Source organism: Ursus arctos, unplaced genomic scaffold (assembly GCF_023065955.2).
Source record: "Ursus arctos isolate Adak ecotype North America unplaced genomic scaffold, UrsArc2.0 scaffold_36, whole genome shotgun sequence".
Classification (NCBI taxonomy): domain Eukaryota; kingdom Metazoa; phylum Chordata; class Mammalia; order Carnivora; family Ursidae; genus Ursus; species Ursus arctos.
In genome coordinates, this window is record NW_026623050.1 from 17,926,178 (window position 1) to 17,940,434 (window position 14,257).

At 39.7% G+C, this 14,257-nt stretch overlaps 1 protein-coding gene across 14 annotated transcripts in view; it reads right to left on the bottom strand.

The window, feature by feature from the left end:
• The window catches only part of ATOSA (atos homolog A), a 116,540-nt gene that overhangs the window by 76,924 nt on the left and 25,359 nt on the right, over positions 1-14,257 (bottom strand). For 3 of the 14 annotated variants that reach the window (XM_048219351.2, XM_044391014.3, XM_057306344.1), the window contains exon 2: positions 11,155-11,271. In XM_048219351.2, coding sequence (XP_048075308.1) covers positions 11,155-11,170 — 16 coding nt within the window. In that variant the 5' untranslated portion in view covers positions 11,171-11,271. Of the gene's footprint in view, positions 1-11,154; positions 11,272-11,585; positions 12,338-12,383; positions 12,496-12,587; positions 12,853-14,257 lie in introns of those variants that run through there. The other 11 variants (XM_048219357.2, XM_044391015.3, XM_026518510.4 and 8 more) reach the window with 7 other exon arrangements.

Genomic DNA, 14,257 nt, shown 5'->3' on the forward strand with positions numbered 1-14,257 from the left:
TGTCCTACATACATGACCTAATTTTTTTCCTCAAACACCAATTCTTTTACTCACTTCTACCTTTACATATTCTTACAGTATAATCTAAACCTTTCTAAACGTTGTTCAGTATCAGGGTCTAACTTCTTTTCTGTAACGGGAAGCAATTTACTTCCTTAAAAGGCAACATGACTAAAGACAATATTGGGATAACTTGGGAAATGTGAATATAAACTGTACATAAGATATTAGCATTGTGCCAGTGTTTGATTCCTTGAGTATGATAAATGCATTGCAGGTATGCAGGAGAATATTCTTACTTTTAGGAGGTACATGCAGTGCTGTAATGGGAAATGTCCAACAACTGGCTCTGGAGAGGGAAAAAACCTGGTTTATAGCATTGCCAATTCCCATGTTGTAAATGGCCACTATTGAGGATTACAAGCAACTAACTTGATTCAGAAATGGGAAGAAATGTACACAGTCAGCTTTCACATACTGATACCAGTCGGTTCCATGTTGAAGTACTCAGAGTGAAGTGTCATGTCTACAACTTACTGTCAAATTATAAAAACAAAAAATAAAAATGAAAACCCCCCTGTGGCTACCTATCTAATCTACCCACCGACCTACTGAGAAAGAGAAAACAAAAGTGGTAAGATGTTCACAATTAACCTATGAAAAGGTATGACTCAACTTTTCTGTGGGTTTAAATTTTTTTTTAATTAGATATAAATAGAGCAAGCAATGTAGAAGCTTAAAGAAATCTATAGCCAATTCTTTTGTAAAATGATTAAATCAGAATATTGTGCATCAGTAACCTTTCATCAAGTACACCAAATATGATACAGAGTTTTAACCTAAAGTTATTTTTAAGAAAACCATTCTTAAGGAGGGCACTTGTCATGACAAGTACTCAGTGTTATACTCTAAGTGATGAATCACTAAATTCTATTCCTGAAACCAATATTACAGTATGTTAACTAACTAGAATTTAAATAAAAATTTGGGGGGAAAAAAGCAATTTGCCAATATTAAGTGCTAAAATTAAATACCCTTTTACTATTATAAATTTAGATAGAAATAACCCACTAGAGGGGCACGTGGGTGGCTCAGCTGGTTAAATGTCCAACTCTTGGGGCGCCTGGGTGGCACAGCGGTTAAGCGCCTGCCTTCGGCTCAGGGCGTGATCCCGGCGTTCTGGGATCGAGCCCCACATCAGGCTCCTCCGTTGTGAGCCTGCTTCTTCCTCTCCCGCTCCCCCTGCTTGTGTTCCCTCTCTCGCTGGCTGTCTCTGTCTCTGTCAAATAAATAAATAAAATCTTTAAAAAAAAATAAAATAAAAATAAAAAATAAATGTCCAACTCTTAATTTCAGCTCAGGCCATAATTTCTCTCTCCCTCTGCCCCCCACCCCTGCTCATGCTTGCTCGTTTTCTCTCTCAAAAAAAAAAAAAAAAAAAAGAAAGAAAGAAAAGAAAAAAAAGAAAGAAAGAAAAGAAAAGAAAAAGAAGTATGATATCACTTCACAAAAGAAAATTGCTAATTTGGTTAAAAAATGTAAAAGAATTTTCTAGATGTGAGGATAAGCTTTATAAATGGCCTGATTTCAGATACTGATAACCAATTTTAATTCCATTCAAGAATATATAAGTTCGTTAAGTGGGAAAATAAAAGTGGAAACTTCATATTAATTTAAAATGTTAATCCTCAATGATAAATCAGTTGTGCTCCCAAAGGGATATTTGTTTGGTTTTTTTTTTTTTTTTTAAGATTTTTTTATTTTAGAAAGAGACAGAGACAGAGCACATGAGTGGGGCGAGGGGTAGAAGCAGAGGAAGACAAGCAGACTCCCCACTAAGCGGGGATCCCAATGTGGGGCTCAATCCCAGGACCCTGAGATCATGAGCTGGCCTGAAATCAGGAGTTGGATGACTGACTGAGCCAGCCAAGTGCCCCACAAAGGGATAAGTTTACATCCAAATAATGGTCATACTTGGAATAAATATTACTTATTAATAGTGTGAATATGACTAGACTATGACTAGATTCCCAGGCTAGCCTACCAAAGGGTTTTTAACCAACAACGACCATTACTTGCAGCAGCATGGAAGAAGTCTGAATTCAAAGTAGAAGGGCCCATGCTCCAAGCACTAAATCAATCCTGGGTAATATTCTGAAATGAAGAAAAAACCAATTTGGGGCACCATCTCAGTTTAATATTTTCAACCTCCCTCCAGTGTCCACCTCTGCTTCAATCTCTTTACCCTAACGCTGCTCTAAATGTTCACTATGGTGTATTATCACCCAGAAATAGTTGGTGTGTTCCAATTACCTACTTTTCTTCTCACTGCACGGACATCACAGATGTGTAGCTCAATGCTGGTTTTGAGTTCCTCTAGTTGTATATTGCAGAATACAAGTTTCAGAGTAACAAACAATAAGGATCTGTTGATCTCTTATGCCTGTAATGACTAGTCTTCACAACAGAGCATGAAAACACTCATTTCCTCAGTGCAGCTGATTCAAGCTGTGTATCCCTGGAAGTAAAACACTTACCAATCCCTATCCTGTGCTAGGCATATACGAGGGTGCTGAACCACAGGTTCTCAGTTCATCTCTACCACAGTCCTTAAGGCTGATGGTGTTAGAACGAAAAGACCTTAAGTTCAGGCAGGCTACGCCATTTGTTCAAGGTCGTTTGGCTGGTTAAGTGCTGAAGTTAGAATTTCTATCTGTCTGACCCTCAAGCCTTAGGATTTTAACTCTTCCTGCTCTATAGCATGCTGTTAAAAAGGACCCAGTGAGCTAATTTTATACCAAAATATGGTCATCATTTCAATATTCCCTAAAAATGTGTAAATATACATTTATTAATCTAAGTGAAACTCTAGTTGGTATAACTTCAGTCAGGAGACAGATAACTTTAAAAATAGTAAAAATCAGGCACATTGTGAATGGATGTTTAGACTGAGTGTCCCCAACTAAGATGCAGTTAGCTGTGCTTAGGAGCACCTGGCCCTTTGGTCATCTACACAAATGACTATGCCCACTGGGTAAACTAGTCATAGTCAACATACACAGCACTTCATAGCTTATCAAGTTCTTTGACACATAATCTCACCTAAAGCTCAGAAGCAACACTCTGAGCCCAGTACACTTTACGGAAGAGAAAACAGGTCTAGGACTTGACCCAAGCATAGAACTGTAAGTGACAGAATGGGTCCTGAATCTAAACCCTAAATCCTTTTGAGTCTTTTTCTATTAACCTACCCTACCTCTTGTACTCATAAACCTGAAGTTCTTCAACCAATTTAACCTCTCTCCCTAGAGAAATAGCCAACAGGAACAAATTCTGCATGATGGGTGGATGGCAGAGAGCTTCTAGCAAATGTTTGTGGGTGGATCATTTGTTAATCAGATGTGTACAAACAGGGACCGCCTATACCAAATAATTTTTGCCTACTCCTTTGTTATTTTACAACACAGTGTTTTAATTCAATGAGATTTATTCAATTTAAAAATATAACCTTCCTTTAAGTTATGGGAAAATGTATTTAAATTCTATTTTTTTTAATTGTGCATAAAGTTGTGATAATAGCCTAATAGTCAATAATTCGAACAAATCCCTAAACTGGCAGAATTTCACTAGGTGTGAGTACAACAATCAGTGATTGCTGACCTCTGCTTCTACTCCTATTTACTCCAAAAACACTTGGAAACACTAGTCATTCATCCGTTCAACGAATGTATATTAAGCACCTCCCTTCACCTACACTGAATCTACCATATATAAGGATATCTGCTAGGTGATGGTAACACAGCTGAACAAGAGACAAGGTTCTTGGCCTCAGGGAACTTAAAATCTAGTTGTGGGGGGGCGCCTGGGTGGCGCAGTCATTAAGCGTCTGCCTTCGGCTCAGGGCGTGATCCCGGCATTCTGGGATCGAGCTCCACATCAGGCTTCTCCGCTGGGAGCCTGCTTCTTCCTCTCCCGCTCCCCCTGCTTGTGTTCCCTCTCTCACTGGCTGTCTCTCTCTCTCTGTCAAATAAATAAATAAAATCTTAAAAAAAAAAAATCTAGTTGTGGGGACAAACAATAAAAAAATTACAAAATGTGGTAACTTCTATGAAGGAAACAGAGTGCTGAGACAGCACAACAAAGGACATCTAGTTTAATAAATATAACAGCAGCTAACATTAACTGCACACTTTAGATAGTGCAGTCAGAGAAAGCCTCCTTGAAAAATGACATTTAAGCCAAGATCAGAAGGAGCCATCCGTTTGATGCCTGGAGAGAAAGGCTTTTTAGAGGCAGAAGGAATAGTCCATACAAGGCCCTGAATGATAATCAAAACCTACAAGGTAGTCAGTGAGGCTGGGCATGGTGAACAAGGAGAAAAAAAAACGCAAAAAGCCTTATTACTGGATGAATAGCTTTCATATAAAAAGGAAAATGTGAAAAAAACTCAACTTGGATTATTGCTAAGTATCATTAGTATTACACATCGATCACTAATATTTTGACTTGGTACTGGCATTGTTACCCAGTCTATCCTGTTTCAGTTTAATATGAAAGTCTGATATAACGAAGGAACTATTCTGATTTTTCATTCATTTGAGCAAAGACAGAATTAACTATTGAGAAATTGACTTTGGTTTACATACTGAAAAAGAAGTACTGTCCCAGGTACTACAATTCTGCTTTCTCACTACAAAAAAAGATCAATATTAAGTTAGAATTCTAAGTTTGATATTAACCTGTTGTTTTTTTTTTACATACTACCTCAGTTTTTTAATACCCTCAGCCTCAAATGGCGGCGGGGGGGCATTCCCATAACTAGATACAAAGTTGAGAAGACAAAAAAGTAAATAAAATCATTTAATCATTTTTTTCTATATTTGCTCACAATGTAGAATGCTCAGGTTCCATGGCTTTCTTCACTTTTTGAAAAGGAAATCACCTTTTAAATCATGCGCCCTATATACACATTAGCCTCTCAAGTCTGCCTTCCAATTATCTTTTTTCTCAAGCTTCAAAGAAATGACAGTGTTCCATCCACTGAATCATTTCCTTCTTACTAGATGACTGGCGAAAACATAGACAGGGAATGTCTATATCTATCCCGTTTTAGTGTCTAATTTCAGAAGTTATATCAAGTCAGCAACTATTTAACAGCTACTAATGTGTCAAGACCATCAGTGTAAATGGAGGATAGACCAAGAGTAACTTGTGACTGCAGATCACAGTGTGTTTACAAAATACGTACAGTTGAATTAGCCCCTTTTTGTCCTCCCCAGCTTTCTCTAAAGAACTGACTTCTTAGAGTATGTCACATAATAACAAAAGCAGTTCAGATTTGAATGTTTACTATGTGCCAGCCATAGTTCTAAGCACCTTAAATACATTTATTTAATCCTGAAAATAACCCTAAGTAAGGTACTATTACTTCCCCCATTGTAAAGATGAAGAAGGCGAAGCAGAGAAGATAAGTTTTCCAAGATCACAATACTTACCAGAACTATTTTGTTTTCCCCGCAAGCCAGTTTGGTACCAGTATTTTTATAATATTTTAACATAACTCATTGCTGTTACCCATCAGAGGATTAAGAGTATATACTTGAGCCTGCTTCAAATCTGGGTGAGCCCTCTTGTTAGCTGTGTGACCTTGGGTAGCTTACCAAATCTCTCTCTGTGACTCAGTTTCATTGATCTATAAAATGGAGATGACAAAAACATCTACTTCCTTGAGCAACTGTGAAGATGACATGAATTACACATGTAAACTACTTGGAACACTGCCTGGCACATAGTATGCACAAGAGTTAGCTATTACCATTAATATTACCACCACCACCTCCACCTGGGAATTTCATGAAAGGCTGCTCAACTTAATCTAGTCAACATTTCTTTTCCTCAGACACCTGTCATTTCTCTTGTTTGGTTTACATTGGCTAACAATGAACTATTTTCAGCAAATAAGCAAGGCAACTAGTTCCCTTGCTCTTATTTTTTTTCTAAGTCTTACCAGTTCTTTCCTCCTATCTCCGTCGCCTGGGAAGGAATTGCTTGAGGCTAACAGGGTTGCAGTATACCCTAAGCAAGTTCATAAGCTGCTGTAATACTAAAGCTAAAACCTAAACTTTCATTATAATAAAAGGGAGGGGGTGGGGTCTCTTAATTCACTAGGCTGCTACAACAAAATACCAAACACTAGTGGCTTATAAATCACAAAAACTTATTTCTCACAGATCCAGAGCCTGGGAGATCCACAATTAAGACACCAGCAGATTCAGAATCTGGTGAGAGCTAGCCAGCTCATAGATGACTGTCTTTTCACCATAACTTCAGATGACGGAAGGGCTTTCTTGGGCCACTTTCATAAGGGCACTAATGCCATTCATGAGGTCTCCATCCTTATGACCTAATCACCTCTCGAAGGCTCCACCTCCTACCACCATCACTTTGTGTGGTTAGGATTTCAACACATGCGTTTGGTGGGGGATGGGGGGAGGAGACATAAACATTCAATCTATAACAGGGGAAAAAACTAAGACAGTACTCTTCTCAGTTTTAACTTCAAAAAACATCTAATTGTTTGGTATTTTATTTGTGGAACAGGTTTTACACCAATAGTGTTTGAGAATCATAAATGGCCTATAATATGCATTCAAATATGAATTGAAACAGTATGTTTAAATTGTTAATTTCTTGATGATTTACTAGATTTTATAGGTCTTGGTCTTTTGTAATTGCTGATAAGCTCAGATAACATCCTTAGATATGTCTGGTGAAAAACTGTTTCTAACCAAAGCATAAAGCATAGCAAGCTAACATTTATTTTTTAAAATAAAAAGATTTTTATTCTACTTAGATTTTCATACAATACCAAAAATTTAGGACTTTAGAAATACCACCTTTATAACACAAATAATGATTAAACATTAAAAACATAAAATATTTTCATTGTTTCTATGTAAAAGCCGTGCTTCATACTTCTAATACTGGGCATTCAATATCTATCTAAGTCTAGGTCCAAACTTTGTATCCTTGAGTATAAGGTAGAGTAACATTGCTGAACCTCCCAGCTGCCTGGCTCTGATCAGCAGTTAACGCATTTATTAGATTTAAAAATCTATTCCCAGGAAGCTTAGTCCACCTATTCCTCCCCCCCACATTTTAAGCTATAATTATAATTACAAATGACAGCATAAAGAAATTATACATATGTGAAGCATCCTTTCATAGCTTTTATATTTTCTCAGATGACTATATTTTAAAAGCCGATTAAATCTGCTTGAACCTTAGCACTATGAATGCTCAACAAAAGAGTATGAGGTTATATTGCACATGTATTTCCTTTCCTCTGTTGAACATTATTTTGTAACTAGCCAACCATTAAGCATCTAAAATGTCTTTTTTTTAAGTTTTATTTATTTATTTATTTGAGAGAGAGAGAGAGAGAGAGAACGCTGGCAGGGTGAGGGGCAGATGGAGAAGCAGACTCCCTGCTGAACAGGGAGCCCAATGCGGGGCTCGATCCTGGGACTCCAGGATCATGACCTGAGCTGAAGGCAGACACTTAACCAACTGAGCCACCCAGGCGTCCCGAGCATCTAAAATGTCTCAACATGATAAAAGGTACCATTTATTTGAAACCTACTATGTGCTAACCACTGTCATATTTCATTCTAACAACTATGAAAAGTTAGAATTATTCTCATTGTACACAGAACCTGAGACTCTCAGGGATTAAGTAATTAGATGAAGATTACCTAGCTAACAAGTAATGGAATGAGGACACAAACATAGATCTGATGTGCTAATGATAACATCAAAGATTCATCTTTGGCTACACTGCCCAAGTAATGTTATGTAACTACTTTAAAATTTAAAAAAAATATTTTTTAGGGGAGCCTGGGTGGCTTAGTTGGTCAAATGTCCAACTCTTGATTGCGGCTCTGTTCATTATCTCAGGGTTGTGAGACCCAGGCCTGGTGGGGCTTGGTGCTGCTCATGGAGCCTGTTTAAAATTCTCTCTCCCTCTCTCTCTGCCCCCCCCCCCAATTTTTTTGTTTTTGTTTTTCTTTTTCTTTTTTACCTCAGACTGTGGTAAAATACTATTAACTACTGTGAAATGTAGCCTTTATCCTATACAGTAACATCTTAATTATCTGAAAGTACAGTAGGAGCTCTCCTAAGTGACTTTCCCTTAATCAGATCCACCAATGCTTTCCATAGCCTCCATAAAAGCAAACTGGCAGACAACTGCAGCAAATAGGGTACTTTCCAGTTGTCTGCACATTTCTTTTTCTGCTAGTTGAGTTGTACGCTTAACTAGAATCTGGTGTCTGTACTCAAAAGTTGTTTATACCACCCTATTTATAATAACTAATTTATTTAAATATTATATAAACCAATGAAATGAGTACAAAAAAGTTATTTCTGTGACAACTGCTGAATGCTTTGGAAAGAACATATTTGATGAACATATATTCCTTCTTCCTCCAAAACAATTTCCTATTGACTTCTCTGTATACAAGACACATAAAATTCTGTGAAACATTAACAAATAATTTTAAAATGTTTTTAAATGTAAAAGATGTCATCCTCAGATTGCTCTGCAAAGTCTTATTCTACGTTTAAGAAATCAAAACTAGAAATCTCAGGGGAAGGGAGGTGGGGACTAGAAATCTTAGGTTTATATTATTGGTGTGATTTATACAAGAAAGATCATACATAACTCTGAGAAACATATCCCATTTTACCTCTCTAAAGAACCTTGAGCCTAGATAAAAAGACAGGTGAAATAATTAAAGCTGTTATTTTTATGGTTCTTTACTTAAACCGACTTTTTTAACTAGCCAACCAACGACTTATTTAGAAACTCCCTGAAGCGCAGCTGTATCCTGCTAAGCAAATATCTCAGTCTCTCTCTACACTGGAATTCACATACTTCACTCAGATTCTGAAAGAAATCTGAAGCGTTCTCCTACTTACTCGTATTTTATAGAGAACTCAGTGTTAAGTATGGCTACTGAGTTCTCTAGCCCAGAGACTAAAAGCAGGGAAATTAAATGGAGGCAAGAATAAACATTTTAACAACAAAGACTGTTGACAGCATGAGAATTTAAAAATCAGATCTTAACCAAAAAAAAAAAAAAAAAGGCTGAAGTGATTTAAGCTAGAGGCAAAAAAAAAAAAAAAAAAAAAAGCTCATAAATTTAAATTCTCAATAGGGCATTTCTACCCCCATTTTAGAGGTCTGCCCACATATCATGATTACAATTGAAAATATATTTTTGGCGTTTAAAGAGTAAAGTTTTAATTATATATAAAATTCACAGTTTCTTAGACACCAATGTAGGAAAAAAAATGAAATATTACTGTCATCTAGCTAAGTATTGCCCATCATTGTGCCTTTGCAACCACAGGTCAAGAAATCAATTCAGTGGGTTGTGACAGCAAATTTTAAAAACAGAAGTAGAACAGAAAATCCAAGACCATACTCACATAGTAAGGGTATGTTTTGTGAAAAGCTTATTTCTGTTTATCTATACTATTTTGCAAAATAAAAGACATTACTTTAAGGCCATGGGCCTAAAAACCCATATTATTATTATTATTATGAAATAGAGTCTCAATACTAAAGTTGCAATTCTATCATTTTTACATCATAATGCTAAAGAAAGCTAAAATTTTAAAGAGAAAAAAGTTACTTCTGAGTTTTAATGAATAAATGTATTCATTTTTCCTAGTAATCAGTATTTGTGTGTGGGTGTGTGTGTATACACACATATATATGTGTGTATACACACACACCCCTATAGCATATATAAACACACATGCACACACATAACATTTTATTGTGTTTGGTACTAGTTTTGGCTAAAATAGAGATGTGCGCAATTATTTTTTAAGCTACTTACAACCTTAAAGCAAATTTTAACAACAACAAGAAGTCCAAAACAAATAGCAACTTTGATTTTATTTGCTTGTTTATTCTGACATGCAATTACTGATCTTAGGGCCATTTTTCCAAAGTCACCAATATAATCTGGAAGTTTCAACTTGGCATTTTACACAAGCAACCTCTTTAGTAACAATACACTTGATAGTATTTTCATGCATACATAGCTGATTTTAAGAAACAGCCAAACACTTAAAACTAATTTAAACCACTACCTTAAGTATGGCTTTCTCCACTTCTTTCTAGTGCATTTTAAAAGACACCATTACCAAAGACATATTCTAACTAGAAAATAAAATTTATCTTTTAATACACTTTGAAAAAAAAATACGGAAATAACCAGTTTATTACATAGCTTTTTAAAAATGAGCATTTAATTCATAGGAAGATAAATTAATATTTCCAATCTTAAAGCCTCAACTCTGTCATTTAGTCCAGCTCCCTACCAAATACAAAAATACTCTTCCAACAGTATTGCTTGGAATCAAACCCCCATCTGACTGAAAAGTCTTCACTCCTAACTACTACTATATTAATAATCTTCTCAACTTGGTCCTTGCCATTAATCAAAAGAAGACTGATAAATTAGTTTTTAATTCCGTTGAAGTCCTTGAAAAACAGAGTATGCACTATTCTAATAAATCCCGAAAATACAGGTTTAGAAAGGAAATGACCCATTTACTTACACTGATATTTAAATAAGGCCCTGGAGTACTTTGCAAACTTTCAAAGTTTGCCTAAAGCACAAAAATCAGCTAATAAAAGCAATAACCATAAAACGGTATTTGTCAACTCAATCTTAAATTTTCTCAATTTATCAAGTTCAAATTCTCAAGTTGAAAAAGTTTGTAAACTTTAAAGTTGAAGTTAGATTGACTCTACCTAAAAATTAGTAATGTAAATCTAAAATGATGTCAACTACTGTGCCTGAGATATAAATGTTATTCTTGATCATCACATTTTGAGTTACACTAGAGTATCTCTCGAAACTACCACTTTACACTTTTAAAGAATATATCCTCCCACCTAGAACCTAACTTTCCTTCCACATGCCCTTCTCTATCTCACCAGCTGGAACCTGTAACAGAAGCAAGTAGTCACATGTAATAGACAAAGAATTGATCCTGCCACAAAATTAGGTTAACACTTACAAAATGGGGCACAGAAAGAAAAAAAAAAAAATCCTTCTTAAATAAGTCATTTACCTCGGTCTGGCTTCATTTTCACATCCAATTTCCACCCAGGGTGCTGTGAAATACACTTGTGGGTTCTTTCACCAGGTTTGCTGCTGATTCTGTGGCTAGCGCTCCGTTTTCAAAATGCTAAAAGGGACCAAAATAAAATTAATCTAGTCCTGCTCCGACACCCGGACCTTGCAAGAAACCTACTGTTAACAGGCCTCTTCCTGGCACTAACTGCGGTGACAGCACCATCGGCAGCTCTGAAAAAAGCAAAACTCTGTGCACCGCCCCCCCCCATCTCCTCGGGCCCCAGCACCCCTCTTCCCCGCCCGTGTGCTCTCCAGGCCAAAGTGTCCTTCCTTGACACAGCGTCTCTGAACCAAAGAAAGATCTATTTATAACCTGGACGTACAGGCAAGGAGAAAAAAAGGTTCAAGCAACACAAGCTAACTAACCCCTTTGTAAAAAATGCCGCTGGGAACAGTGGCACCTCCGCAGTGGCTGGTATAGAAATTCTCCGTCCTGGTGCCTGGAAACTCTTCAAGACCCCTAGCGCCTCGCCAGGAGCTCCGCCCGCCCCGCAGGGCCTCACCTGTATAATTACCCTCTGGCTAGCCTTCCTGTAGCAAGCGCGGCCAAGTTTACACAATAAAAGGGTCAGAAAGAAACGCGAGTCATCTCCTCGCGCCCAGCCCCCAGCCCCAAACGAACTCTACTGGGCTGTCCCGGGTCGCCCCCGACCAAGCCCCCAGCCTGCGTGGCCAGGCCTGAGGTCGGCCCCAGGACGGGTGTTTGCGGCTGGGCGCTCGCCCCTGCTCGGCGCAGCCTGCCCTCTGCGGGCCCCTTCCGTCCCTCCACGGCCCCGGATTTCCTTCAGCCCCGCCGCACCGAGCGCAGCGCCTGCCCCTCTCCCCGCCGGAGAGTTGTTTTCATGGCTCCCTCCGCCGACCTCTGCTGACTAACTCGCTCTGCTCTCCCGTCCCAAACCCTCCTCCTGTTGGCACTTCTCTCCGCCGCTCACCCAGCGGCTCGCATCACACTCCCACCTCAGACCCGAGGCTCCGAGAGGCGCAGGGCCGGCGAGAGCGGAGTGTGGCGCGCAGCGGCCCCCCGGGCTGCGTTAGAGGACCATGGGGGCCCGAGACCACAAGCCCGACGCGGCTCCCCGGCGCCCCTGTGGCCATCCACCCCCGCCTCAGCCGCCGCCTCGCTCCGCTCCCAGCGCTCAGCCCGTCCCCCTGCCCGACTCGCACCCGAGCCCCGCGGCCCCCGGGCTTCGCCCGCCCGTCGCCCCGGCCGGCCCGCTTGCCCCGCGCCTCTGCCAGCTCCTCGCCCGCCCGCTGTCTCTAGCTCTGGCGCCCCAGCTCCCGATCCCCCTCGCTCGCCCAGTTCTTTCTCTGCTGTTTGCCCTGTCAAAACACTGCCCGGGTCACGTGTCCCAACAACAGCCAACCCACCGCTCGTCACTTCCTCCCCAGCGGCCTCCGCGGCGGGCGCCCGGTTGTTATGGTAACACCCCGCGCCCCGCGCGCCCCGGGGCAGTAGTCCGGGGGGCCTGGGCTTCCGTGCAGGTGCCCGCGGCTGCAAGGGCTCGGGGGATGGCAGCTGCGAGGGGCCGGCAGAGCCCGGGAGGCTGGAGAGGCCCCGGGCGCTGCGACCGCGCTCGGGCCCTGCCTGCGCTGAGAGCCAGCTGCGGTGCGTCTGGGACCAGGAACCGGAGCTGCGCTATTAGAGCACGGGGTAACTGGGGAGATGTCATCCAGGGCCTGCCCCAGACGTGAAGGATAATTATAGTCTCCTCCTCCTCCACTTGGGATGTTGGCTCTGGCTTGTGACCGAGCCCGATTGGATTGCAGCACATGGTGGAACCCGGGTCTAATGTGGCAGGGACGGGAGAGTGGGCAGCCATGCGCAAGGAGTGAGGAGTTTAAGGACAAGAAGCCCCTCTCACCCTAGATTTCCCCAAATCACTAGAGATTTTAGTAGGATTCGGAGCCCAAGCTCCCGAGATACTCGCTGTGCTAAAAATAACTTTTATAACGTCTAAAACATTGACTCACGGCAGGAGGACACTTTTGACACCGTGTTATTGTTGAGGAGCTGTAATTTTGTTGTCCTATAACAATGTGACATGATGACATTTCGTGTTGTGATGTCGTGTCATCACTTAAACACAAACAGATGACAAGGATCTGCTGTAATTAAAAAAAGCAGTACCAACAAGGGCTGAAGCTATTAGCTACTCAGTTTATAGACAAAGTACATATGGAGTTGTGAGCTTAAAACAGAGACAAAGAGAAGTACAAAATTTGCAATGCTCTTTGGTTTCATCTGAAAAAGTTTTTTTTTTTAGAAGTAATTTTGCATACAAGAATCAAAACAGGAAAGTATTAGGGTAGGTCTGAAGATGATTTACGTTAGTCTTTGTACTCTTCTGTGGTTTCCAAAGCCTTGCAGTATTACTTTTACATCAGACAAGTTTTTTTGTAAAGTACAAGATTGGAAATTGCATTTTTTTTTTTTGCCTCTCTCTACCAAATACATGAAATTCCAATTATGGAAAAATACTAATTTTCTAGAGGTTTTGATATGTACAGTAAAAGTACATAGACAACTGCAGTGATTAACTTGAAGACTGTATCTAACCCAGACAGGGCAGAAGATTCAGGAGAGTTACATTTCATTCTCAGGGGAATGTTCTGGTATTATGAAGAGAAACTTCTGACAAATGGCAACAGTTCTATTATCTACGTAATTGGTACAAATGTTAACTCCCCATGGATCTAACTTTGATATTATTGAATACTGTATTATGTAGTTTCCTTTATGAAATTTTACTTGTTCTACAATCACTTCTCAATTAACCTTGGTAATGGGAGACAGAAAGAACACTTCCAGATAATCCAAAATCCTAAATTTAGCACAACAGCTGGGACCAGATAACAGCTATTGTAAAAGGCTTAGTGGGTGAACAGATCTGGGAGCTAGATCTATGATTTAGCTCCTCTTCCTCTGCCTAATTTGCAAAAAGTATAAAGACCAGAAAAATGTTGAGAGCAGAAGCTGAGACCATCGGATAATATGGAACACAAACTAAAGAATAATTTTAAATAATTGTTTTAATAGC